At 44.5% G+C, this 25,699-nt stretch overlaps 1 protein-coding gene across 4 annotated transcripts in view; it reads right to left on the reverse strand.

Annotated features, from left to right (window-relative positions):
- Positions 1-25,699, reverse strand: part of ADAP2 (ArfGAP with dual PH domains 2) — a 35,407-nt gene that overhangs the window by 675 nt on the left and 9,033 nt on the right. Inside the window, exons 6-12 of one of the 4 annotated variants that reach the window (XM_036835913.1) lie at positions 22,189-22,335; positions 18,202-18,285; positions 14,858-14,920; positions 13,587-13,664; positions 12,646-12,874; positions 1,881-1,986; positions 81-111 (exon numbers count right to left, since the gene is read on the reverse strand). In XM_036835913.1, coding sequence (XP_036691808.1) covers positions 1,904-1,986; positions 12,646-12,874; positions 13,587-13,664; positions 14,858-14,920; positions 18,202-18,285; positions 22,189-22,335 — 684 coding nt within the window. In that variant the 3' untranslated portion in view covers positions 81-111; positions 1,881-1,903. Of the gene's footprint in view, positions 1-80; positions 112-1,880; positions 1,987-10,476; positions 11,615-12,645; positions 12,875-13,586; positions 13,665-14,857; positions 14,921-18,201; positions 18,286-22,188; positions 22,336-25,699 lie in introns of those variants that run through there. The other 3 variants (XM_036835914.1, XM_036835917.1, XM_036835915.1) reach the window with 3 other exon arrangements.

Raw genomic sequence — 25,699 nt, forward strand, 5'->3', positions numbered from 1 at the left:
ATATAAGCCTCCTACTAGCCACCCCTCCTTCTCTTCTCCATTATACACCCAAATTTCTTGAAAGAGTGGATTGACTAGTGGTCTTCAAACTTTTTTTTTCTTGGACACCTCCTAAAAGTTTTATGCAAAAACATGCAGTGGTTACAAGAAAGGAGGGAGGGGTAGGAGGGGTCAGCCCTAGCTGGAAAAATACATGAACAATTTCTTCCTTTACATCAGAAATTTTATCATTCTTTCATCTTGAACTTGTATTTCCATTCCACTTTCCTCACAGAACTCTATGCTAAGGAGTATATTTTATGACGAAAGTCTTTTATAACTTTGTGATCACTTTCGTCACTTTGTTATAATTCTCTGCAACAAAAATATGTATATATATTGAATTTTCAACCTTTTTTACTTCTTTGGCCGCGCTTCCCCTGACCAGGGATCGAACCCGCAGGGAGTCTTAACCACTGGAACTCCAGGGAAGTCCCTCTTTTTTACATCCTGTGACCAAAAGGCTCTTGTTAAATTTTTCTCCTGGATTGAATTATCATTGCAATTATTACTATCAATCAAAACAAAAAATATTGTAAATTTATATAAATAATTGTTAAACAAAAAGTAAATTTTTATTGGAATTAAAGCTCTTAATGAGATGGATGGTCCATCTTCTTTTAAAAACACATTTATCTGTGGATGAACATTACTTCCCCACTGCAGCTTTATTGAGATATAGCTGACATTTAACATTGTGTATGGGGCTTCCCTGGTGGTGCAGTGGTTAAGAATCCGCCTGCCAATGCAGGGGACATGGGTTTGAGCCGTAGCCCGGGAAGATCCCACGTGCCACGGAGCAACTCAGCCTGTGCGCCGCAACTACTGAGCCTGCGCTCTAGAGCCCGCATGCCACAGCTACTGAGCCTGCGTGCCATAACTAGTGAAGCCTGCGCGCCTAGAGCCCATGCTCCACAATAAGAGAAGCCACTGCAATGAGAAGCCCGCGCACCGCAACGAAGAGTAGACCCTGCTTGCCACAACCAGAGAAAGCCTGCGCGCAGCAACGAAGACCCAACGCAGCCAAAAATAAAAATAAATAAAAAATTAATTAATCAAAAAAAACACATTGTGTATGATTCGATGATTTGACATATGTGTATTTTGCAAAATGCTTACCACAATAAGGTTAGTTAACACCTCCATCATTGTCACATAATTACTTTTTTTTTTACCGTGAGAACATTTAAGAGTTACTTTCTTAGCATCTTGCAAGTATACAATACAGTATCGTTAACTATAGTCACCATGTTTTACATTAGCTCCCCAGAATTTATTCATTTTATAACTGGAAGTTTTTACCCTTTGACTAACATCTCCCCATATCCCCTACCCCCAGCCCATGGCTACCACCATTCTACCCTCTATTTCTATGAGCTCTACTTTTTTAGATTCCACACGTAAGTGAGCTCATACAATATTTGTCTTTCTCTGTCTGACTTACTTCCCTTAGCATAATGCCCTCAAGCTCCATCCATGTTGTCACAAAAGGTAGGATTTTCTTCTTCTTTTTCTTTTTTTTTTTTTGGCAGAATAACATTCATATATATATATATACACACACATACACACGTATATAGGTCTTCTGCTCATTTTTAAATTGGATTATTTGTGGGAGGTTTTGCTATTGAGTTATATGAGTGATGAACATTACTTAACACTAGAATTAGACAAGGTTCAACAATAAATTCTATTTCTATTTTTTTAATAAATGTTAATGCTGAAAAACCTTGTTCACATATATAAATAGGTGACAAAATGCCACACATTTTATTGAACACTTTCTGAGATATAGTCAGCCCTCCGTATCAGCGGGTTCCATATCCATAAATTCAACCTACCTTGCATGGAATGCCATTTCATATCAGGAAGTTGAGCATCCAAGGATTTTGTTATCCACGGGGGTCCTGGAACTCATCCCATGCGGATACTGAGGAATGACTGTATCTATATATGCAAAAAAAATAACAGTGATCCGTCACCAGAAATTATTTTTAATAATCTCTCAGCTGACAACTTGATTAGATTTTCCTTTATTTTATGTTGAAAGCGGAGAATTTGAAACCACCCGTGTTGCAAAAGTCATTAGAATTATCCACTTTCTTATTTTCTGGGAGGTAGGCTAAAAAGACTTTACCAAGGTTTATCAAACTACTATCAATTATACCAGTTACTCTTACTTAGAGGCATTTTGTTTAACCTGATATACTCAGAAAGGGCTAGGAAAATTAGAATATTGTTCATTTAAATACACCTTTGTTAATTTAATTTTTTTTTTGGAAAGGTACTTTTGTCTTAAGTGCTTGAAATATATTTCCTTTCAAAGTTTGGAGCTGCAAATTTAGCTCATTCAATACATGCAAAATATGGGCTACAGAATCTTAACTGGAGGTGCCAGTTCTCATAGTCAAACCAGTCAAATCAGACTCATTTTCTATCAGAGAATCTGACATCATTGTTAAATTCAAGTAGATGTGTTAATACACGTTCCTGTGATGCTGAGTTCTAATGTTAAGTTAGATGGGAAAGGAGTTTGTGGGCAACTGCCATTAATATATTCTATCAGTGCTCCTTTGTTCACTTTGCTCTCATTGGATTCCTTAAGGGACAAAGCATATTTTGTCAGGGGAAGACAGAAGTCAGTAAACTGCTAACCTAAAATAATTGAACAACCAGTTAATTTTACCAGGAAAATGGGTTTATTTGGGAGCAGCAAAGAATTGCAATTCAGGACGTGGAACTATGGTGAACCACATGCAAGTCCAGTTAAGCAAAGGACAGGAAACTCTTTTATAGAGAAGAAGGGGAAGCTGGGAGGGGCTTCTAGAAACAGAAGGTCCTTTGGAGGAAATTGGGAGTTTGAAGTACAGTGGCTTTTTATTGGCTGAGCTATTGCCAGGCAAGGAAAAATTTTTTCTTCCTCCTGCTGGCGGAAGTAAAGTTGTGTCACTTCCTGCTGGAGATGCAAGGTACTTCTCTTCCTATTAGGATCTGTATTGATGTGGAGTGGTATGTACATGATAGAGCTTCCCCCTTCTGGCCTCCTGACTCCAGTTTAGTGAGGTTTCCCTTTATTAATTTTCACAAGACATACATCACCCTTATTTCCACTCTATATGAACTCAAAACACCCAAATATAAGCCAAAACGTATTTTTAATGCCAAACCTTGTCACCAACAAAAATCTTCATTAAACGAAGGAAGTCACAAACCCTGACCTCAATGCCTTGACTTAAAAAAGGCTTCACTGGCACTGTTAAAAGAATGAAAAGCTACAGATTGGAGGAAAATATTTGCAAATCCTGTATCTGTCAAAGGACTAGTATCCAGAATCCACAAAGAACTCTCAAAACTCAACAATAAGAAAACAAACCATTTAATATCACATTGTATTGACAAAACTGTTTCATCTTTTGGGGAAAATTGATTTAACTCTTTTAAAGCAAAAGCATATTAGTTTGAAAACTGTGCCTCTCCAAGTTGAATAAATTCATGAACTCTAGTGTAAACTCAGTATTATTTCAAAGGGATAGTGCATAAATTTAAGAGCAACTTCAATATCAATAAAGTGTCCTGCAAATTTTTCTTATAGTATTTTTGGACAATTTACATGTTACTACTGATTATAATTAAAGTGTTCTGCATATTGATTCATGTTAGAAAAGTGTATAAAATTGTTACTAGTGATTTGTATTATTAAATGTTTTCATAGCAACATAAATTCTTGTAACTGCTTAGCTAAGTCACAGATTAACCTTTCCTTAGAGTTTCAAAATTAGCTCATTCATATGCAGTGGAATGTCAGTGAGAAAACATAATCACACTGCCTTAGGTTTTTGATTATCAACTATTTTGCAAGCATTCCTTTGGTTTCAAGAAAATCTTGAGTTGAAATTAAGAGTACACTAAATAATTGTAAAACTCCAGAACTCAACCAAAAGCATTGGCAAAGAATATGAGATCACTGAATTGTTTTCCATTTCTTTCAACAGTTCTATAGACCGGCAGTGATTCATAGCATTTTCATGAACATGATGAACAATTTTAACAACTGTATCCATGACAGTTTTCATAGTCTGTTTCAGAAAACTGAACATAAATATTTTTACTTTGTGTCATAAAATGGAACAAAATCATAAGAGAATCATCAGTCTCTTATTTTAAAATTTCAATATTTGAATTTTTGACCTAACATAGCTAAAGAACCATCTGTCACAATAAAAATTAGGTTTTCCACCATAGGTCAAAAAGTGTCATGTACCACAATGTTCATTGCAGCTCTATTTACAATAGCCAGGACCTGGAAGCAACCTAAATGTCCATCGACAGATGAATGGATAAAGAAGATGTGGCACATATATACAATGGAATATTACTCAGCCATAAAAAGAAATGAAATGGAGGTATTTGTAATGAGGTGGATGGAGTTAGAGTCTTTCATACAGAGTGAAGTAAGTCAGAAAGAGAAAAACAAATACAGTATGCTAACACATATATACGGAATCTAAGGAAAAAAAAAAAAAAGGCCATGAAGAACCTAGTGGCAAGACAGGAATAAAGACACAGACCTACTAGAGAATGGACTTGAGGATATGGGGAGGGGGTGGGGTGAGATGTGACAGGGTAAGAGAGTGTCATGGACATATATACACTACCAAATGTAAAATAGCTAGTGGGAAGCAGCCGCATAGCACAGGAAGATCAGCTCGGTGCTTTGTGACCACCTAGAGGGGTGGGATGGGGAGGGTGGGAGGGAGGGAGATGCAAGAGGGAAGAGAAATGGGAACATATTGTATATGTATAACTGATTCACTTTGTTATAAAGCAGAAGCTAACACACCATTGTAAGGCAATTATACTTCAATAAAGATGTTTAAAAAAAAAAAAAATTAGGTTTTCCACATCTACCTGAAATTCTTCTCTTACAGATGTAAAAGATTCAAAAATATCTACACCATCAGTTTGATTTTTAGGCAGTGGATTGATATTTCCTCATAAATTTATTTATTTGTTTTTATTTATTTATGGCTGTGTTGGGTCTTCGTTTCTGTGCGAGGACTTTCTCCAGTTGTGGCAAGCGGGGGCCACTCTTCATCGCGGTGCGCGGGCCTCTCACTATCGCGGCCTCTCTTGTTGCGGAGCACAGGCTCGAGACGCGCAGGCTCAGTAATTGCGACTCACGGGCCCAGTTGCTCCGCGGCATGTGGGATCTTCCCAGATCAGGGCACGAACCCGTGTCCCCTGCATTGGCAGGCAGATTCTCAACCACTGCGCCACCAGGGAAGCCCTTCCTCATAAATTTAAAAGTCCTTTGAAACAAAACTTACCCAAATTATTGTTAGTCTTGTATCACACAACTCACCTAAAACTAAAGAAAAGTGCCTGCATTTTTTCAAATTTTGAATCAGCTGATCTTTGACATTATTAGGAAAAAATACCGTATTCTACAGGTAATTGTTTGGCAGCTTAACTTAAGATACTTCACTTTTTATAAAATTTAGTTTTTAGTCTTTTCCTCATCATTAAATTTTTTTCCACAACTGAAATAATAAATATCTTATGCAATGCAAGGGTTAAATTAAAATATAAGTCTTATCAAAACAACTAAGTTGTGTTTGAAGAAAAAATATCTTACACTGCTCCAGTTTTTACTTTTATTTTTTACTTTTTTTTTTTTAAATTTTGGCCGCACAGCACAGCTTGCGGGATCTCAGTTCCCTGACCAGGGATTGAACCTGGGCCATGGCAGTGAAAGTGCAGAATCCTAACCACTAGACACCAGAGAACTCCCCCAGTTTTTTATTTTAAATTTAAATTATTTTAAATTAGATAAAATGAAGTAAAATTAAGAATTCATTTCCTTGGTTGTATTAATCACATTTCAATTCTCAATGGCAACGTGTGGCTACTGTTACCATATTAGTACAGCCGTAGGTTATTGATTCTTATGCCTTTCCCTTTAATTAGTGCTTTAGCTGCATCATTTCAATTTTGACATGTATTTTTATTATCATTCAGTTATAAATCTTTCTAATTTCCCATGTGATTTCTTTTTTGATTCATGGTTGTCTATTTCTCCCTTAAATTTTGTCCATTTCAGCTTCACATACCTTGGAGCTGTATTATTAGGCACATACACATCTATGATTGTTGTGTCTTTTGATGAATTACACCTTTTATTGTTATGAAATGTCACTCTTTATCTCTGATATTACTCCTTGTCTTGAAAAAATACTTTATCTGATCTCCGTATAGCCTCTCCAGCCTTCTTATTGTTACTGTCTGCATGGTATATGTTTTTCCACACTTATAACTTCAATCTATCTATGTCTTTAGATTTAAAATGTCTTTTTAACATCATGCAATTGGGTCATGCTTCCTTATCCACTCTGACAATCTTGTATTTTAATTTAACTGTTTAATCCACTAATATTTAATGTAATTATTGATATGGTAAGGTCTCCCTTTTGTTCTTTATTTTCAGTTTGTCTCATCTATTTCATATTCATTTTGTCTTCCTTTCCTGCCTTCTTCCGGGTTAATCAAATGCTTTTTAAAATTCTGTTTTAATTTCCTTGTTAGCTTTTTAGCTATACCTCTTTGCATTATGTGTTTAGTGGTTGCTTTAAGGATTACAGTATACATCCTTGAATTTTCACAATCTACGTAGACCTAATTTTGTACCACTTCATGTAAAATATAAGAAGCTTGAAAGTGTAGAGTTCCATTTACTCAGGCCTTCATGCTGTAGTTGTCATATACATTATCTCTACAGATGGTATAAACCATAACACATGTAATTCTTGCTTTAAATAGGCAGTCTTATATTTACTTATATCTTTACCATTTCTATTATACTTTATTGCTTCCTAAAGATCAGAGTTTCTGTTTGGTATCATTTTCTTTTACCCCACAGAACTTTCTTTAGTATTTCTTATACTGCAGTTCTGTCAGAAATGTACAATTATCTTTATCCAGAAATATCTTTTTTTGTTTGCCTTTTTAAGAAAAAATCTGCCTTTTGCACTTTTTCGGGGGGTAAAATATAAACAGTTTACCATTTTAATCATTTTTAAGTGTACAATTCAGTGATATTTTGCCTTTATTCTTTTTCTGAAGTTTTTTTTGTTTGCTCTCTCTACAGATATAGATATAGATCTACATATCCTTTATTCTTGAAAGATATTTTCTCTAGAGTTCTGATTTTTTTTTTCTTTTAGTGCTTTAAAGAGGTCTTTCCACCTTCTGGCCTCCTTTGTTTCTGTTTTGTTTTTGTTTTGGGGGGTTTTTTTTGGCTGCCCTGCCCAGCACGCGGGATCTTAATTTCCGGACCAGGGATCAAACATGGGCCCCCTGCAGTGGAAGCTCAGAGTCTTGACCACTGAACCACCAGGGAAGTCCATTCATTTTTTTTTTTCTTTGTTTCTGATGAGAAACAACATTTCCTTGTATGTAATGTATCGTTTTTCTCTGGCTGCTTTCAAAATCTGTTCTTTATCTTTGGTCTTCAGCAGATTGGCAGTAATGTACCTGAATGTAGTTTTCTTTGTATTTATTCTAAATACTTGAAGTTTGCCAAGCTTCTTGAGTCTCTGCATGTCTTTCACCAAAGTTAATAACATTTCAATCAATATATTTTCGAATATTTTCTTCTGCCCCAATACCTCTCTCTTCTCTCTTTCTGGGACCCCAATAACATGTATATTAGAGCTTTTGAGGTTTTCTTTTTACTTCTTCTTTTTTTTTTTTTTTTTAATTTTCGGCCATGCCACATGGCATGTGGGATCTTAGTTCCCCGACCAGGGATCAAACCCACATCTCCTACAGTGGAAGCTCAGAGTCCCAACCACTGCACTGCCAGGGAAGTCCTCTCTTTTTACTTCTTCAATCCTTTACTTCACCCTGTTTTTCAGATTGGATAATTACCATGGATATATTTTCAAGTTCACTGACTCTCAGTCATTTCCAATTTACTGTTGAGCTGAATTTTTTTTTCACATATTGTATTTTTTAGTTCTAGAATTTCCATTTGGTTCTTTTTTATAGTTTCTATTTCTCCATTGAAATTTCATATCCGTATATTCATTATGATCATATTTTCCTTTACTTGTTGAGCATAGGTATAATAGCTGCTTTAAAATTCTTGCCTAATTCCAGTATCTGGGGCATCTTGGAATCAGTTTCCATTGATTGATTTTTTTCTCTTGAGTACAATTCATATTTTCTTGTTTCTTCATATGTCTACTAATTTAGGGTTGCATCCTGATATTATGAATGTCAAACCTCTGGATTCTGTTATGTTCCTCCAGAGAGCAGGCAGATAATAGAATTCAGGGCTCCCCTTCTGTAGCCCTCTTCTCCAAGACTTCCCTGCTGCTAAAGTTGCCCTAAACTCTGTCCTCTATTTTTCAACCAGTAAGACTGCAGGTTTCCATCAGAATTTAGTGTCCCCTGAGGCACTGACTGGGGCCTGCCATCAGGTGAAAAGCAAAAAACTGAGAAACTCACTCTTGCCATTCCTTGCTTCCTAGTGCCAGCTCCTCTCTGACTGATTTAGGTTATTTTCCAAGGCCTCCAGATAATTTCTGTTATAGTCTGTACAGAGTTTCTAATTGTTATCTGTGGAATGGCTGTTCTGATACGAGCTACTCCACCATTATTGGAAGCTGACCCCCCTCCTGCCCCCAACGATCTGTGCTCTAGCCATATTCAATTATTTGTAATTTCCAGAACAGGCCATGTTCTCTCTTGTCTCTGGGCCTTTGTACACACTCTGTCTCCCCCCCAACCCCAACCCAAGTGCCTTCTACAGGACTCAGCATAGATACTACCTCTTTTGGAGAACTTCATTAGTCAGGACCGATTCAAGTAACAGAAATCTCCTTGTACTAACAAGTCAAAAGGGAGAAGAGGATTTAATGTAAGAGTACAGAAGTATCCTTGGGAAACCCAAAGACAGATTCAGCTAGGCCTCAGAGACCAACCAAAACCAGACATTCCATTTCACTGGGACTTTGTCTCCATCTCTTGTGTCTGTTCTCTGCCCCGCTGAGGGACTCCTAAGAATGCCAATTTGCCTCGTCAAGTAGTTTTGTTATTGCCTGTTTACTTCTCTTTCTTCCTCTCTGGACTATAAGTTCCTTGAAGGTGGAACTATGCCTTTACTGATTTTGTCGTTCTCAGAACTTAGCAGAGTACAGTCAACAGAGCTCACGGGTCGTGTTAAAAAAAAAAAAAAAGGCAGACAAGTAGATCGACCCTTAATATACAACCCAACAGGTGCTGAAAAACATTTTCAAGGTGCTTTAGGAGCCAGAAGAGGAAGCAACCACGTCTTCATCTGGGCAGTCAGGAAGCCTCAGGAAAGACATCCCGATGACGTTGATTGTCCTCTGATTGGGGGATCAAAGGAAAAAGCAGAGACTGTCTTAAAGACCCTCCCAACCTCTGGGTCTCCACTGAAATGAAAACACTCAATGTCTTTCTCCACGTCACTCGAAGGGACAAAGAATAACAGAGCAGAGACCACGGTGATCTATTTCTCTAACATTTCAGCCACTTGAGATTTCTTTCAGTTCCTCTTTCCCATCTGAGAGCCTTTGAACATTTTCTTCCCTCAACCTAGAGTGTTTTCCTGGCCCTCTTCCCTTTGACTAACCTCTAAACAATTTAAGGTTTTGACTTCAACGTCACTTTCTGGAGAGGAAGGAGTCTCCCCTCTCCCCCTCAGTTAGGGTGAACCGTATTGCCACACGTCTCACAGCAGCCCCACTTCCCCTTTCGGAACACTGGTCTCATTGTCCTGCCCCATGTACAGGCTGCCTTCCAGCAGGCTGAAATCTGTGACAGCGGGGACCACATCATCTGGTTCCTGCCTGTTCCCAGGGCTCAGCACACAGCCTGGCACCTGGGAGGTGCTCAAAAATACTTGTTGCTTCCATTGAATTTCAGTAGTTAGTACAACTTCCTCATTTGAAAGAGAAAAACCAAGGCACAGAGGTGGGGAAGTGAGATTTCCAGCAGTCTCATTAGTGGCAGGGCCAGACCTGGCATTCGGGCTGGATAGCTCTCTGTCCTGGGGTCCAGCTGAGTTGCCTTCTCAGCTTCCTTCTTTCCTTCCAGAGTGCGTGGATGGTCAATGGGGACATTGGTTTTTTTGTTTGTTTGTATTATCTGGGCTTTTTTTTTTTTTAATGTATTTATTTTTGGCTGCACTGGGTCTTTGTTGCTGTCCATGGGCTTTCTCTAGTTGTGGCGAGCGGGGGCTACTCTTTGTTGGGTGCGTGGGCTTCTCATTGCGGTGGCTTCTCTTGTTGCAGAGCACGGGCTCTAGGCGCACAGGCTCAGTAGCTGTGGCGCACGGGCTGAGTTGCTCCACGGCATGTGGGATCTTCCCAGACCAGGGCTAGAACCCATGTCCCCTACATTGGCAGGAGGATTCTCAACCACTGTGCCACCAGGGAAGCCCTTATCTGGGCTTTTATTTCTTCTAAAATGTGCACAAAGGTAGAACTCTCCCAGGAACATTTTCGATTCATGTAGAAAACCCACTACTTTTGAAGAGTGAAAAGTGGATTTAAAAAAAAAAATTTTTCCCGACTTTTAAATTTGAAAACTTTCAAACCTATAGAAAATTTACATGAATTGGACAATAAACATCCAGCTATACTTCATCTAGATTCATCAGTTGCTAACATTTTGCACAGTGGCCCGCTTTCTCTCTCTCCCCGTGTACGCGTGTGTGTGTATATACACACAGACTTCCTGTCTTCCATACATAAATGTACACACACTATATCTATGTATATACTCTATATGTACACATGTACACATACACATTTTTTGCTGAACCATTTAAGTCAGTTGTAGACATGATTACATTTTACCCCTGAACACCTCAGCCCATGTCCCCTAAGGTCAGGAGCATTCTCCTACACAAATACAGCATAATCATCACAATGCTACAATATTACTAGCTAATATACATCCATATTCAAATATCCCCAGTTATCTCAATGATTTCCTTTATAAGTGTTTTTTTAAAATCCAGGATCCAATCAAGAATCATGAATTGCATGTTGTCGCTATGTCTCTTTAGTCTTCTCTAAACTAGAACAGCTTCCAGACTACTTGATCTTTCATGATACTGACATTCTTAAAGAGTCCAGCCAGTTGTTTTGCAAAATTTCTCTAATGTGGACTTGCCTGATTGTTTCCTCGTGGTTAGATTCAGATTTAACTTTTTATTGTTGTTGTTCTTGTTTACAGCAAGCATGCCACTTGTGTGATGCTGTGGGTGCCTTTCCATTGCAATGCCTTCATTTCAGATGTCCTGGGCCCTGAGAACATTTACCAGATCATCAGACCCCCAGAGCTAGGTAGCGGGGAAGCCCAGAGAGCTGGCAGATAAAGGCCAAAGCTTCGGTCTTGGCAGAGTTCACAGCCCCTGATAGCTGCCGACTGTGGGGCACTCCTGCGGGGCCCCCAAGGCCAAGGTGAAAACTTCTCCTTCCCACCAGGTGCGCTGGCTGGCCAGTGGGTCACCTGCTGCTGTAGCCACTCTCTGTTGATGCAGCTGCAAGCGGAACAAGAAGAGGGCTGGGGGCGTGGCCATGCCAATGCAGACCCACTGGTGGGAAGGGACAGCAGGGGGACAGGGGGACAATGATAGAGGGAACCGGAATAAAAAACAGACTGAAAAGGTGACAGACAGAGGGGACACACACACCAGAGAAGGAGAGAAAAGCAGAGAGTCAGACACAGAAACAGAGAAAAACAGACTCGGACACACAGGCCCCCAGAGGAAAAAAGCACCAGCTGCCTCACTAACAACTTCCGAGCCCATTTCTGAGGCTCTTTGGCTTTGGGATTTTGGAAAGCGAAGCAAGTTTGTGTTTATCCTGGTCAGACTCAAAGGGCACAAGGGTTTCTCCAAAAGGGGCTGTGTGGGGTCACCTGCTCAGACTGTACTTTTCCAAACAAAGAACTTCTCCTTGGTGTCCCAGAAGCCAGGCCCTGGGCCAGAAGTTTCCTGCTCTGGCTCCGAATGTCTCCCCTCCTTTCACGGGGCTGTCTGCAGATAGGGAAGCCTGCTTGTGACACATCTGGGGCGAAGGGGAGGAGCAGGAGAGGGGCAGACACATGAAAGGACCCAGAAAACAGAAGAGCCCTAAAAATAGCCTTCCCTCTATGAGTGGGGAGTAATCCAAAATCCCAGGAGCTGCCCAGTGCTGTGACCTTAATAACAGGCCAGAGTTTTCTCATGAGAAAAGGGACTCAGGGGCAGAGGGTGGAGGGACAGAGAGGCTGCAAGGCTCCTGGACTGAGCAGGGCAGAAAAGCGGATCTAAGTGACAGCTCTGCCAGAGCGAAACTCCTCCAGACGTGGCTAGGGAAAGGCTCCTGGTAGAGGAACTAAGCGTGGACAGAGAGGGTTTCCTGGCAATAATGTGCACTGTCTCAACTTTTCTTTGGCAGGAAGAGAAGAAAATGGAAAGAGGGCACTCGGGAGCCATGACCCCAGTTTCAGGGCTCACAGCTGAACCCAAGTGAAGAAGCCCCTTTTTGCCTACTGCCCTCAGCCGAAGGGACAAGCCCTGCATCTTACTGAGGAGGTTGAGGGGCGTCAAGGGGCGGGAGAGGACATCCCGAAAACTCTCCATCCATTCGCGCTGCTCCTTCTCGCTGGGGCAGGTGAAGATGAACCTCCGCTGCGGGGTGACGATGGTGATGCCGGCTTTCCAGCGATTCCCTCGGATGCCCTTAGGCAGGTCTTCATACACCTGGTACCCCTGCTCATCGCTCCCGAGAAATACCTGGCCCTGCTCAAAGGCGTCCTGAAAATAGAAGACACATGTCGTCAGAGGCCACACCTGGGGCTGAGGGCCACCTGCAGGCCCGATAGCCCCCCAGGCCCATTTTAGTAAGAGGTGTGTGTGTTGGGTGGGGCTTCTGCTGGGGATTTCGGCTAGATGGGACCCAGAATTTAAAAGGCTCAAACCATAAAAGACATCACACACGGCATCTGTTTAAATGATACTTCATATTTACAGAGAGTTAACTCTGCACCATGAATTCAAGTACTTCACATGTAGTAACTCATGTGATAATCCTCACGGCAACCTCTGAGGAAGGCAGTGTTATGAAGCCTATTTTCTGGGGGAGGAAACTGAGGCACGGAATGCTGAGTGCTCTGCTCAGAGCGCACCCCTACAGGTGGCAGGGCTGGAACCGGAGCCCAGACAGCCGAGTTCTAGAGCCCTCACTACCAACTGACACTCCACAGCCTCCGGTTGGAACAGAGTCCTGCCGGGAAACACCTGTCTTAGCTACTGACACATCGGCAGCATTTTGGACACACATAAAGGACTTCCTGAAGGTGAGGGAGAGCACAGCTTCACGCACAAGACTGACTTAGAGACAAGTGATGATGGAGGTGTGCCTCTGGCTGGGTCTCTCCAGCCCTGTCGCTTCCCCATGGTCCCCGACCAGCACTGACCCCACCTCTGCCTGCGAGTGCACAGCGGTGGGGCCGGCAGTGGCTCTTACCAGCGGGTTCTTGTAATAGAGCAGCCTCCGCTCCTGGGGATCCAGGGCAAACCACCTTTTCTTGAAAGGCTCTCTCTGCTGCAAAAGAGGGAACCTCGTACCAGGCTCGGCCAGGCCGGGGGTGGGGGACAGAGGTCAGAGGGCCAGCCTGGGCCAGGCCCAGAGAGCCGGCGGGTCCCAGCCCTGCAGTCGCATGCCCCAGCGCCCCTCTCCAGGCCTAGAGCGCTGCAGGCTCCGCTCCCCCCACCCCGCCCCATCCTTCCCCGACCCATCCCACCCCCTCCCCCAGCCCCAGCTTTGCCCTGCTGCCTCCAGGTGCTGCCTGCGTGGGTTGGAAGAAGCATTTTCCCCCTTTCTCAGGCTGTGGACAAGAAGTCTCAGAAAAAGGAAGCTGGGAAATCAGAAGTGGCCACTGCTCGGCGCTTCTGAAAGCGCTGGCCTTGGCCAAATTCTATCCTAGGTCAGGGGAAGGAAAGCCCCTGGCCAGAACCACGGGGAGGGCGGTGCCACCAGCTGGTGAAGGAAGAGAACCTGCAACCCTTTTACAAGTTTTCCAGCTGCCTGAGGCTTTCTTTACCCTGATTGCCTAACACCTTTCACTGTCATCTTAACAAGCATCCTGTCAGCATATTACATCTTAAAAAAAAAACAAAAACAAAAAAACTGCACTGGAATGCTGTAGCTTTGGGGTTCTTTTTTAGGGAGCCCCTCTACTTTTCCCTTCCTTTTCCCTTTCCCTCCTCCCTTCCCTGCTTCCGCCCGTCACAAGCCCCCACCATCTCCACCTTGTGACTTTGAGCCTCGCCCCACCAGCATGCAGCTGGGCACCCAAGCATGGGTATATATAGGTGTGTTCTCTCAGACTGATCACTAGTCCCTGCGTCACTTGAATGGTCCTGGTAGGGCCCCAGCACAGAGCACACAAGCGTTCTGGAAAGTCAAAAGCTGTCCCCCAAGGAGTCCCTTTTCAGCTATGCTTTCCCAAGAGTAGGATCAGTTAGATGGTGTTAAGAGGACAGAAGCTGATGGTGATGTTGATAAAGCGGGAGGATGCCCAATTATAGGGAGAAGCACCTGCAGCGATGCTGGACCACACTCCAGCCACCCGGTCTCCACTTGGTCCTCCACCCCCGGAACTTACAAACATCCATTTACTTCCCCTTCCTCCTTCCTCTCTGCCCCTGCTTCCCCATTTTCCCACCTCCCAAATTCTGCCCTACTGCCCACTGGGACAGGGGCCACGAAAGTCTCCCCGGGAGTGGAGGATATACCTTTGGACCAGTCTTTTCCATGAAGCCTTGCTTAAGGTAGTTCCTGGTGATGAGGGGCACGAGCTGGGGGAAGAAAGACACACACTGACACCCCTGCCTCACACCCAGGAGCCCGAGGTTCCCCACCGAACTTGGCTCCCCAAAAAAGGGGAAGTTTGGAATGGGGAAGGATGTGTACGCATGGTTCAGGGGGTTATATTTGGTATGGATGCAACATTGACATTTCAACAGAGCCAGATAACAGCACCCCAGATGTCTGCAGAGCTCACCAGCACAGCCAAGTCTTGGTTTCAAGACTTAGTTGAAGGATTCCTTCAGCAACTCCAGAAGGAGGACACAGGCAAGGAGCTGAGGAGACCCTCCTGGTGTCAGGGGGGCATATTCTGAGGATCTACTGTGTGTCAGGCTCTGCGCGTCATTCTCAACCACACTGTGGGGTGGATATTATCATCTTCGTTGTGTATATGAACAAACCAGGCCTCAGAGAAGTGGTTGTGGATTTTCTCAAAGACATGTCATTGGTAGGATGAAGAGCTTTCACATCTAGAGGCAATGGACACCATACAGACACTAGTGGTAGCCCTACCGCTACTCTATGATGCTAAAGTATAAACATGGCAGAACCCTCTGATCAGGCCCTTGGCCAAGACCTGGTCATTGGTGGGGATTCTGACCCAGGGCCATAGGAGGTGATGGCAGGGTGGGCAAGTAGAGAAAGCTCTGGACTAGGAGTCAAGAGACCTGAGTTCTAGCTCCAGGTCTGACCTCAACCAGCTGTGTTACCTTGGTAAGACCTTATGCCTCTCTGGGCCTATTTCCCGCTATGTAATAAGGATACTGGCCTATGTGATCTGCAGGATCCCTTCCAACTTGCCATCCTATGCTCAGAGGAGCTTCCAGGGATTGATGCTGGCCTCCTATGCTCCAGGGCGTCAAACTGGCAAGTCTAGAGTTTCAAGTGACAGCCCAGGTTTCTGAGAACACAGGGGTTCTCCAGAGCCTGAGCCCAGGGCAGGGACGAAGGGGACATGACATCTGGGAATAGGAATGGAAAGTCTGAAAGGGAGAAAGTCGTGAGCTCAAAACGAAAATATAAAGGACAACACTCCCCTTTCCCTAAAATGCATTCTGTAGGCTTTAATTCCTTCATTTGGAGAGAAGACAAGTCCTGACAGCTCAGCCGTCTGAACTGGAGCCAGAGCAGGGGGAGTCTAGGCCTCGGGAAGCCAATGGAAGAAGAAGGAAAAGCACGTGGATGGGGTTCTACTCACCGTACCTTAGACACCTGGCTCACTGGACTGACGGCAGCCCTGGAGGCAGGGATTGTCCCCATGGTGACAGATGAGTAAACTGGGGCTCAGAGAGGTGAGGGGACTTGTCCTACATAACACATCAGCTTCTCTGACTTTGAGTCCATGCGTTTTCTTATCACAGGACCACAAACCCACTTGGGCTCCCCAGGTTTCTGGCATCTGGATCCCTGAGCTTGAGTCAGGCCTGGGTGGTTGCCCAGAACCTCACGTCATACATAGACATGGGGGGAAGAAAGATGGGGAGAGAGGTGGGCGGGGAGGAAACTGGGGGTGGATAAGGGGTAACGATGGTGGATGAGGGAGGTAAGAGGGCATTGAGGATGTTGGTCAAAGACCAGTTTCCTCCGCAGGGGTCAGCAGAGTTGGAGAGCTGGCCCAGAAAAATGAGGCTGGGCATCTGCACTTTGTTCTCCATCCTCTCCAGCTAGCAGTCAGCACCCCCAGCGCCCCGCCCACGGAAGCGGGCAGTCACCAGCTCCTGGTGCTGACTCTGCAGACCGGGAGGGCCCTGAGCCGGGTCTGGCTGGAACTGCTCCTAAAGAATTGCCATCTCAGTGCATCACTGGGTCTGGAATGGACCCCTGTTCCAGACACTTTGCTCCCTGCAAACTTGGACATTAAGGAGCACTTAGGCTTTCAAGGAGGGTCTAACAGTTGGGATTAAGAAAGTCCCAAGACTGGGGCTTCCCCAGTGGTCCAGTGGTAAAGAATCTGCCTGCCAATGCAGGGGACCTGGGTTCGATCCCTGGTGGGGGAACTAAGATCTCACATGCCGCAAAGCAGCTAAGTCCGCAGGCCACAACTACTGAGCTCGTGCACCTCAACGAGAGAGCCCATGTGCCGCAAACTACAGAGCCCATGCGCCCTGGAACCCACGCGCCACAACTAAAGAGAGAAAACCCGCACGCCACAACTAGAGAGAAGCCTGTGCGCCACAAAAAAGAGCCCACGCACCGCACCGAAACGATCCCGCATGCCTCAACGCAGATCCCGAGTGCTGCAACAAAGACCCGACGCAGCAAAAAGAAAGAAAGAAAGAAAATAAATAAATAAAATAAATAAAATAAATAAATATTAAAAGGAAAAAGAAAGTCCCAGGACTAACACGGTCTCTCCACCCCTATCTCTTACAAAATCCTCCTAGAGCAGGCCTAAGACAGGGACCAGAATACAGCACCTCAGGGTTGGAAGGGACCCTGAAGATGACCCAGACCAAGCACCATCTTACAGATGTGGGAACAGATGCACAGAGAGGTGACTCAACCTGCAGTGGCTACACAGCAAGTTAGCAGCAGAACATCCACAAGAGCCTAGGCCTCCTGGCTCAGGGCAGTATCCTCCAGCCCACTATACAGCTTCCCCAGCCAAGCCTGAGAGATGTAGATGGATGCTCCAGACATCTGAGGACAATCAGATGAAGTTCTCAGGCTCCCCATTACCTAGGCCATGAAAGGCAGACTGTTCCTGTAAGAATGATAATGGGAAAGATCCCACTGCCTTCCTTATACCAGAATATGAAAGGGCAAAGGGGGAAATGTTCGAATGTGAAGAACACCTTCGGTTATGCACTTGACCTTCCTGGGACTCAGTTTCTCATCAGTGAAATGGGAATAATCACACTCATCTAACTGCTGGCTGCAAGGGATTACTAGATAAAAGGGATTACAAGATAAAATGGGCTCAAAAGCACTTTATAAGCAGTATGTGAGGGACCATTCATGCATTTTAGTGGGAGAAGGGGTGAGAAAGAGATGCCCAAATCCTGAGCCCCTTGACACTGTGGGTGGTAGCCATGCATCCCGAAGGGGAGAGCCACTTTTTGGAGGCTGCCTTGCCAGGGGTGAGGCCATAACCCCCAGACTCCCCAGGAGAAAGCTTTTGGTTTCCCACTGAGGTCCCCAACCCCAAATCTCAAAGTCTTTCCTGCAAACAAACTGAGGCTGGCCTCTGAGTGTCTTCGAGGTCAGCAGACAAGAAGCAAAGGAGATGGCAGAGAGGAGATGTGGAAGTTGGGGTCCACATTTAGCTCACCTCAGGCTCCGGGAGCTCAGGAAAGGCCATTTTTAGGTATTGGAGACGGACTGCACGGAGAGCATTGAACCAGTCCACTATCTCCTGCAGAGAAAAATACAAAGGACAGATGGACAGCCAATGAGACAGAGTAGTGGGGGAGCTGAGGCTGGAGGCAAGAAGCCAGCTGGATCTTCAGGTCTGGGCACATGCACGCACCCCCAGTCCCACTCAGGGGCCTGTGGGCTGACCACAGGCATCTGGGAGGACAGGGCCAGAGCCCAGGGGCATCACCTGAGCAAGTGGGAAGCCACTGACAGGGAGATCCCCAGAGCCATGGGAAAGGACCAAGGCGAACCACATAGGAGTTATGCAATGGCCTAGGGCAGTGCTTGGCACTTTCTAATGTGTGTATGAATCACCTGAGGACCTCATTAAAATGCAGATTTGGATTCAGTGGGTTTGGGGTGGGGCCTGAGATTCTGCATTCCTAACGAGCTCTCAGATGATGTGACGCTGGTCATTGGGACACACTTTGAGAAGCAAGCGTCCTTCGATGTCAAAGACTGGCTTTCAGGTGGGGGCAGGTGCACCTGGGGATGCTCCTCCAATGTGAATGCTCATCACCCGGAGGGCAACTTAGGCTAAAGCTGGCTTGGACCTTCTGTGTCCCTCTGGGAGAACGCCTCCCTCGGCAGTGTCCACCATCGTCTCTCACTTTATCCAGCTGGCTTTGCCTCTGCTCTGCCACTCTCCTTTCAGTTCTCCTTATGGCAGCCAGAGTCATTTTCGAATTGCAAATCTAACTGAGTCTAGCTTAGAGTCCTCTCCGCTACCCTCAGGAAGAGAGTCTAAGTTCTTTGCCCTCTGAGCTCCTTCCATACAAAACCATTGCAATCCCTCCCCCATCCCAACACATGCTATTACCTCTTCCTGAAACACTCTGCCTCACCCAGCTCTCCGCCCTCACCCCCGACACACCTTTCACCTAGAACATTCTACTCATCCTGAGGGTGAGTTTAGATGTAATAGATTTCTGCTCCACCCAAGCCCTGATTCTATGAGAACTGCCCCACCCATTCTCAGCCACACACCACCCACCCACAGCTGCAGCCACGCTTGCGGCTATGATCCTACCCACTCTTGACCACAGCAACTGGACAAGGGCTGCACAAATGCAGAGGCTGGACAGGGCTTATCAGATTCTTTCTCCCAGGAATTTGGAATTGGGGAGCTAGCTGAAAGAGCTGCTGTGCTGCACTTAGATGTAATACAGTGATTGAGAAATTCATTTGAATTTGGTTTCAAAGGTATGAAACATCATTACCCTTTCTCTCTTGCAGGTCAAATTTGCTGGCCCCGTATTCCTGAGTTCGGAGCTCTCCTGTCCTGGGTGTTAAGAAACTTCTAGAGGCTCAGGCACTAAGGGAACGGGACCATCCCATGAAAGACCCGCCTAGGCCTCCACTTTGGAAGGGCTCTTTGGTCACAAACTGGTGGCTCTGGGGCAAAATCCAACCTGCATACAGGTTTGTTAGGCTCCTGAAGTTCTGTCTGTTTCAATCCTCTATACAGGTTTTCCTGTTTGCCACAGCCTTAAGGCTGTCCACTTTACTTTTCAATTGCCCACCTGGCTCCTGTGGGCATGAGTTTGAGTATCCCCCCCCCTCAATTTATGCCCATCTAAGGGAGAAGCTGGGGCATCAAGGGAAGGAGGAGACTGGCCAGAACCAGGTTGCCAGATGCTCTATAACTGGGTCAGTGGTAGGGAGCCAGGTACCGTAATTGTCTGAGACCTTGGGCACTGCAGCAAAAGTCCTCGTAGCAGTCGCGCGGGTAGAGGGGTAGCCACTGGTATCCAGCCAGTCTGGACATGGGACTACAGCAGTGAGCCCAGTGTGGACTGAGAACCAGGGATCTCCTCCATGTCTCCCCCACTGCACAAGTCCCAAGATTCTGGTAAAGCCAAGGGAGGGAGCCGAGAAAGATGACTGATAATAGATTTCTTGGCAATTTGGGGAATGAGATCGTTGAATTTAGAGAAACAAACAAGTGAGACATTACTCGCACTCTTGGTTTTATAGAACAATGTGTTCCTGTTAGAGTGTATTCTCTCTCTCTCTCTCTCTTAAACACACACACACACACACACCCCACAGTTCCTGATTCTAATCTCTCAGGAGGCCAAGCCATACTACTGGCCCTTGAAATAAACACTCCTGTATCTTTCCCATTCATGTCCTGTTTAAGCTGGTTTGAGTGTTCTCCTTTTCAGCATATTCACACAATTCTTAAATAGATGCTCCTTCCTCTGGAAAGCCTTTTTGACTGCCCCCTTCCAGCCCACCCACCCCCCAGACTAGGCTACTTATATGTCTCCTGTGTGTCCCTAGCACGGCCTCCAGCCCATCCTCACACAGCATCATCAGTGCCTATTTCCCCATCTGCCTCCCTCCCGAGACTCTGAGATCCCAGAACCCCACTCATGGCTCTGCCCCATTCACTACACACCCCAGGGCTGCACACATTGCGGGGAGGAGCGCGGTAAGGATTTGCCGAAAGAGTGAATTCATGAATGCATAAATGATACAGATGTGAAATGACTCACAAGAGTTTGTCTTCTTCTGCAGCTGCCACAATCACGAACAAATTACAGTAGCAACTAATGTTTACAGTGCACTTCACCGTAATGAGATGCTTTCACGTTCATGGTTCATGGTCACTCAACTCTCAAAACCCCTCTGGGAGGTGGACGTTATCAACCATAAACAAGCAGACTTAGGAAGGGAAGGAACCTGCCCTAGTAACACAGCTGGGAGTGGCAGAACAGGGCCCCAGCTTCTGACTCCAAATCCAGCTCTTCAGACCACGCCAGGAAGTCAGCCCAGCATGTGGAGGGGGCATGAAGCCTGCTGGGAAGGTGATCCACGGTCACCATCCCAGCGCTAGGGCCTTATGGGAAGATCTAGTCCCTGTATCTGGTTCCTGGCTCCTGCTGCCAAGGGTCCCCCCTCCAGCAGAGGCACTTGGGGAGGTGAAATGGGTGCAGGGCTCAGGAACCATTGGCTACGTGACTTTGAGCAAATTATTTAATGTGCCCATGCCTCTGTAACACGGGGATAAAACATTTCCAGGGTTGATCTGAAGATTAAGAAATGATGTATAGTGACCGCCAAGAAGAGCACCTGGCACAGAATTAAAAAGAAACTCACAAAATGTCAGCCCCCACCTTTGCCCCCGCCTCACCTCGACTTAGCATCTCTGACCCTTGCCTGGTCACATGACCCTGCTCATCTGAACCCAGCTTATTCTCTTGAACCTGTACTATTGGCCTGCTCTCCTCTGATGGAGTTGATTTCCTGGACCTTTAAGTGGTGCTTTTCCCAAACTTCAGTGTGCATAAGAATCACCTGGGGATCCTGTTAAAATGCAGCTTCTAATTCAGTAGGTCCTGGGTGGGCCCAAGACTCTAGTTCTAAGAAGCTCGCAGGTGATGGCTAATGCTGTTGGTGCCGGACCGAACGCTGAGAAGCAAGGCCGTGGAGCGCGCCGCTGCCCAAGCTTCGATCCATTCCTCCTCCCATATTTGGAATCTCCGGCCCCACCTGATTTGCCATCCCTGGGCATAGTCCCTTCTGCTAAGTGGATGCCCCTTGACGGCTGTGCACCATCCAGACACACCCCTGGTACCCACCAGGTTCCTCTCCCTGATCTCGCTCTACTTTACTTGTACCTCTGTCTCCAACTAGAGAGTGACAGTAGGGAATTCCCTGGCAGTCCAGTGGTTAGGACTTGGTGCTTTCACTGCCGTGGGCCCTGGTTGGGGAACTAAGATCCCACAAGCCACGTGGTGTGGCCCAAAAAAAAAAAAAAAAAAAGTGACAATAGGTTAAGGTGAACAGCAGCAGCAGATCTCAGCAGGCTGCTGTGCAAGGGGGTCGGCGAGCTGGGGCTGCCGGGTCCTGGGGTGCCGAGCTGGAGGCTGGTATGGCAACGCTATCCTCTCACCTTCCCACTCTCGTGATACACAAACAGGTTCCTGACGTGGCCCTCTCTTCGGTAGGTGATCTGCAGCCCATGGGGGTTCCCTATCTTCTCTGTCTGGAAGGTGGCATTCAAGTCCTTGATGCTGATGACAGCTTTGGGCCCTTTACCCTAAAAGAGAGGAAGCAGATACTTAAGATGCTGACAGTCAGCAGGGTGATGTCTCATCACGTTCCCCAGGGAGACTTAACTGCAAACAGATGACCTGTATGGAACTCTGCATGGGTTTTAAATGTTCTTGCTCTAATATCAAGATGTACAGATATCTTACCGTTGTCCTGTGTTCAGCCATCCCACCATTCCTGCTTAATCAGATTGGCCTCTCTGAGCTGAAAGGGGGCTTGGAAAGACCTTAACTTAGAACTTTTCCAAATTTTTAGCCATAGAACTTTTTCTGAAACGAATCATCAGGAATTCCCTGGAGGTCCAGTGGTTAAGACTTGGTGCTTCCACTGCAAGGGGCACGGTTTTGATCCCTGGCTGGGGAACTAAGATCCCGCATGCCGTGTAGCCAAAAAAAAAAAGAATTTGAAACAAATATCCGTGGAAGGCAAACAAATAAAATAGATAAAACAAACAGATAAAAGCAGGGGTGGGGGCCTCAGGGCATGCCCTCCCACCCTCCCACCCTCCACTCTGTTCTCAGGGTCTGAACACAATTCGAGCACTCACTGATGCTAAGAAGGCAAAGGGAAAACAAGTGCTTCCTTTCATAACTGATAAGAGAAAAGTGATACCAACACTCTAGTCCCATAATAGCTGTTACCCACATGCAGCTATTAAAATTAAAACTAGGGGCTTCCCTGGTGGCGCAGTGGTTAAGAATCCGCCTGCTAATGCAGGGGACACGGGTTCGAGCCCTGGTCCGGGAAGAGCCCACATGCCGCGGAACAACTAAGCCCGTGCGCCACAACTACTGAGCCTGCGATCTAGAGCCTGTGCGCCACAACTACTGAGCCTGCGCTCTAGAGCCTGTGAGCCACAAATACCAAGCCTGAGTGCCACAACTACTGAAGCCCGCGCGCCTAGAGCCCGTGCTCCGCAACAAGAGAAGGCACCGCAATGAGAAGCCCGCGCACCGCAACGAAGAGTAGCCCCCGCTCGCCGCAACTAGAGAAAGCCTGTGCGCAGCAACGAAGACCCAGTGCAGCCAAAAATAAATAAATAAATATTAAAAAAAAAATTAAAACTAAATAAAATTAAGACTTTAGTTCCCTAGTCACACGTAGTCCCATTTCAAGTGCTCAGCGGCCACCTGTGGCTAGTGGCTAGGGTATTGCACAGTGCAAACATAGAAAATTTCCATCACTGAAGAAAGTTTTAGTGGACAGTCTTCTCTAGAGGGAAATTTGGTCATATTTACTAAAACGTTGAGTGTTTTGCTTTGACCCACAATTTCACATCTAAGAATCTATCCGAGGAAGTAACTGCATTACTATGCAAACATGTATGTCAAAAGATGTTTACTGCCATGTTGCTTATAACAGTAAAAGAAAAAAGAAGAAATTATTTAAATGTCCATCAATGATAATGGGTTAAATAAATAAATCATGGTATATCCACACAATAAAATATCACAGAATTTTTTAAAGGAAAATTTAAATCAATATCACTAATATGAAACAATGTCCATGATATCCATGTGTGAGAAATACCAAGTCCCAGAACTGGATGTATAGTAGGAACCTATTAATGCAAAAATTATACACACATATATATGCATATACTATATGCATATAGTATATATATAATGTACATAAACTATATGTATATACTATATGTTTATTTGCACATACATAAGAAGTATGGACAGATTTATACCAACACTCTTCACAATGGTTTTCTTGAAAGATTACTGCATGACTTTCCTTTTAAAATATTTACTATGAAAAATACTAAAAATACAAAAAAAGTGTATTTAATTTTGTCAATATTGTTCCCAAAAAGGAAATTTGTTTTAAAAATACGACATTACTAATAAAGCCAAAATCCCTTTAATTACTACTTACCCTGTCCCTTTCCCCTCCTCCACTCCCCACAGTCAATCACTGTCATGAGTTTGATGTTCATCTTTCTAGTTCACTTTTTACACTTTTATACACACATACACATACCCATGAACAATATACAGTGTTGTTTCATGCGGCTTTAATTTACATAAATGGTATCACATTATATGGGTCATTCTACATCTTGCTTTTGTCACTCAACGTTTTATCTCTGTCCATGTTGAGATATACCAATCTACTTGGCTCTTGTAAATGACTACACCAAAAGTTATCAGTCTATGTTCCTGTTGACAGATACTGAGATTGTTTCTGATTTTTTTGCTGCTGTCAGCTTGTATCCCTGGTATACCTCCGTGAGAGTGTCTCTAGGTCATGATTAGGAATGGAATTGCTAGCTCACAAGTGTGTACATCTTTGACTTACTGAAAACTGCCAAATTATTTTGCTAATGGCTCTCCACAGTGGTTGCACCAATGTACATACCGGAAGTAAATTTCCATCAATAACACAGAAGAGTTCCCCTTTCCCCATATCCTCACCAACACTCAACGCTGCCAGTTTTTTTAACATTTTTGCCAATATGATGGGTTTGAAATGGAATCTCATTGTTAATTTCTCTTATTCAACTTAATTGAGGTATAATTTATAAGCAATAAATGGAACTCACTTTAAGAGTACAGTTTTTTGACAAGCGTATATACCCATGTAACCACCACCACAATCAAGATCTAGAACATCACTATTACCCTAAAAGAGTTCCTCTTAAAAAAAAAAAAAAAAGAGTTCCTCTTGCTCCTTTGCATCAATCCCCACCCCACCCCAATCCCAGTCACTTATCTGCTTTCTATTGGTATAGTTTTGTCTGTTCTGAAATTGCATATAAATGGAATTATACAGTACATACTCCTGTATAAGTCTTCTTTGGCTCAGAATAATATTTTTTAGATTGATCCACATTGTTGCATTCATTAGTAGCTTGTCCCTTTTTATTGCTGGGTAATATTCCATTCTATGGATATACTACAATTTTTTAATTCGTTCATTTGTGATGAACATTTGGGTACCTTCCAGGGTTTGGCTATTACAAATAAAACTTCTGTGAACAAGATTTGTGGACAAATTTTGTTGTGGACATATGTTTTTGTAAATACCTAGGAGTGGAAAAGCTGGGTTATGTGGTTAAGTGTACATTTAACTTTATTAGAAATTGCCAAATTGTTTTCCAAAGAGGTTGTATCATTTTATGTCCCACCAGCAATGAGAGTTCCAGTTTCTCCATATCCTTGTCAACACTTGGTGTTGTCAACCTTTTTAATTTTAGCCGTTCTGGTGGATACATAGTATAACTCATTGTGATTTTAATTTTCATTTCCTTGACTGCCAGAGAGATTGGGCTTCTTTTCCTGTATTTATCAGGCATTTTGGTTTCCTTTTCTGTGAACTACCAAACCATTTCCTTTGCCTCT

This window comes from Balaenoptera musculus, chromosome 20, assembly GCF_009873245.2.
Source record: "Balaenoptera musculus isolate JJ_BM4_2016_0621 chromosome 20, mBalMus1.pri.v3, whole genome shotgun sequence".
Classification (NCBI taxonomy): Eukaryota; Metazoa; Chordata; class Mammalia; order Artiodactyla; family Balaenopteridae; genus Balaenoptera; species Balaenoptera musculus.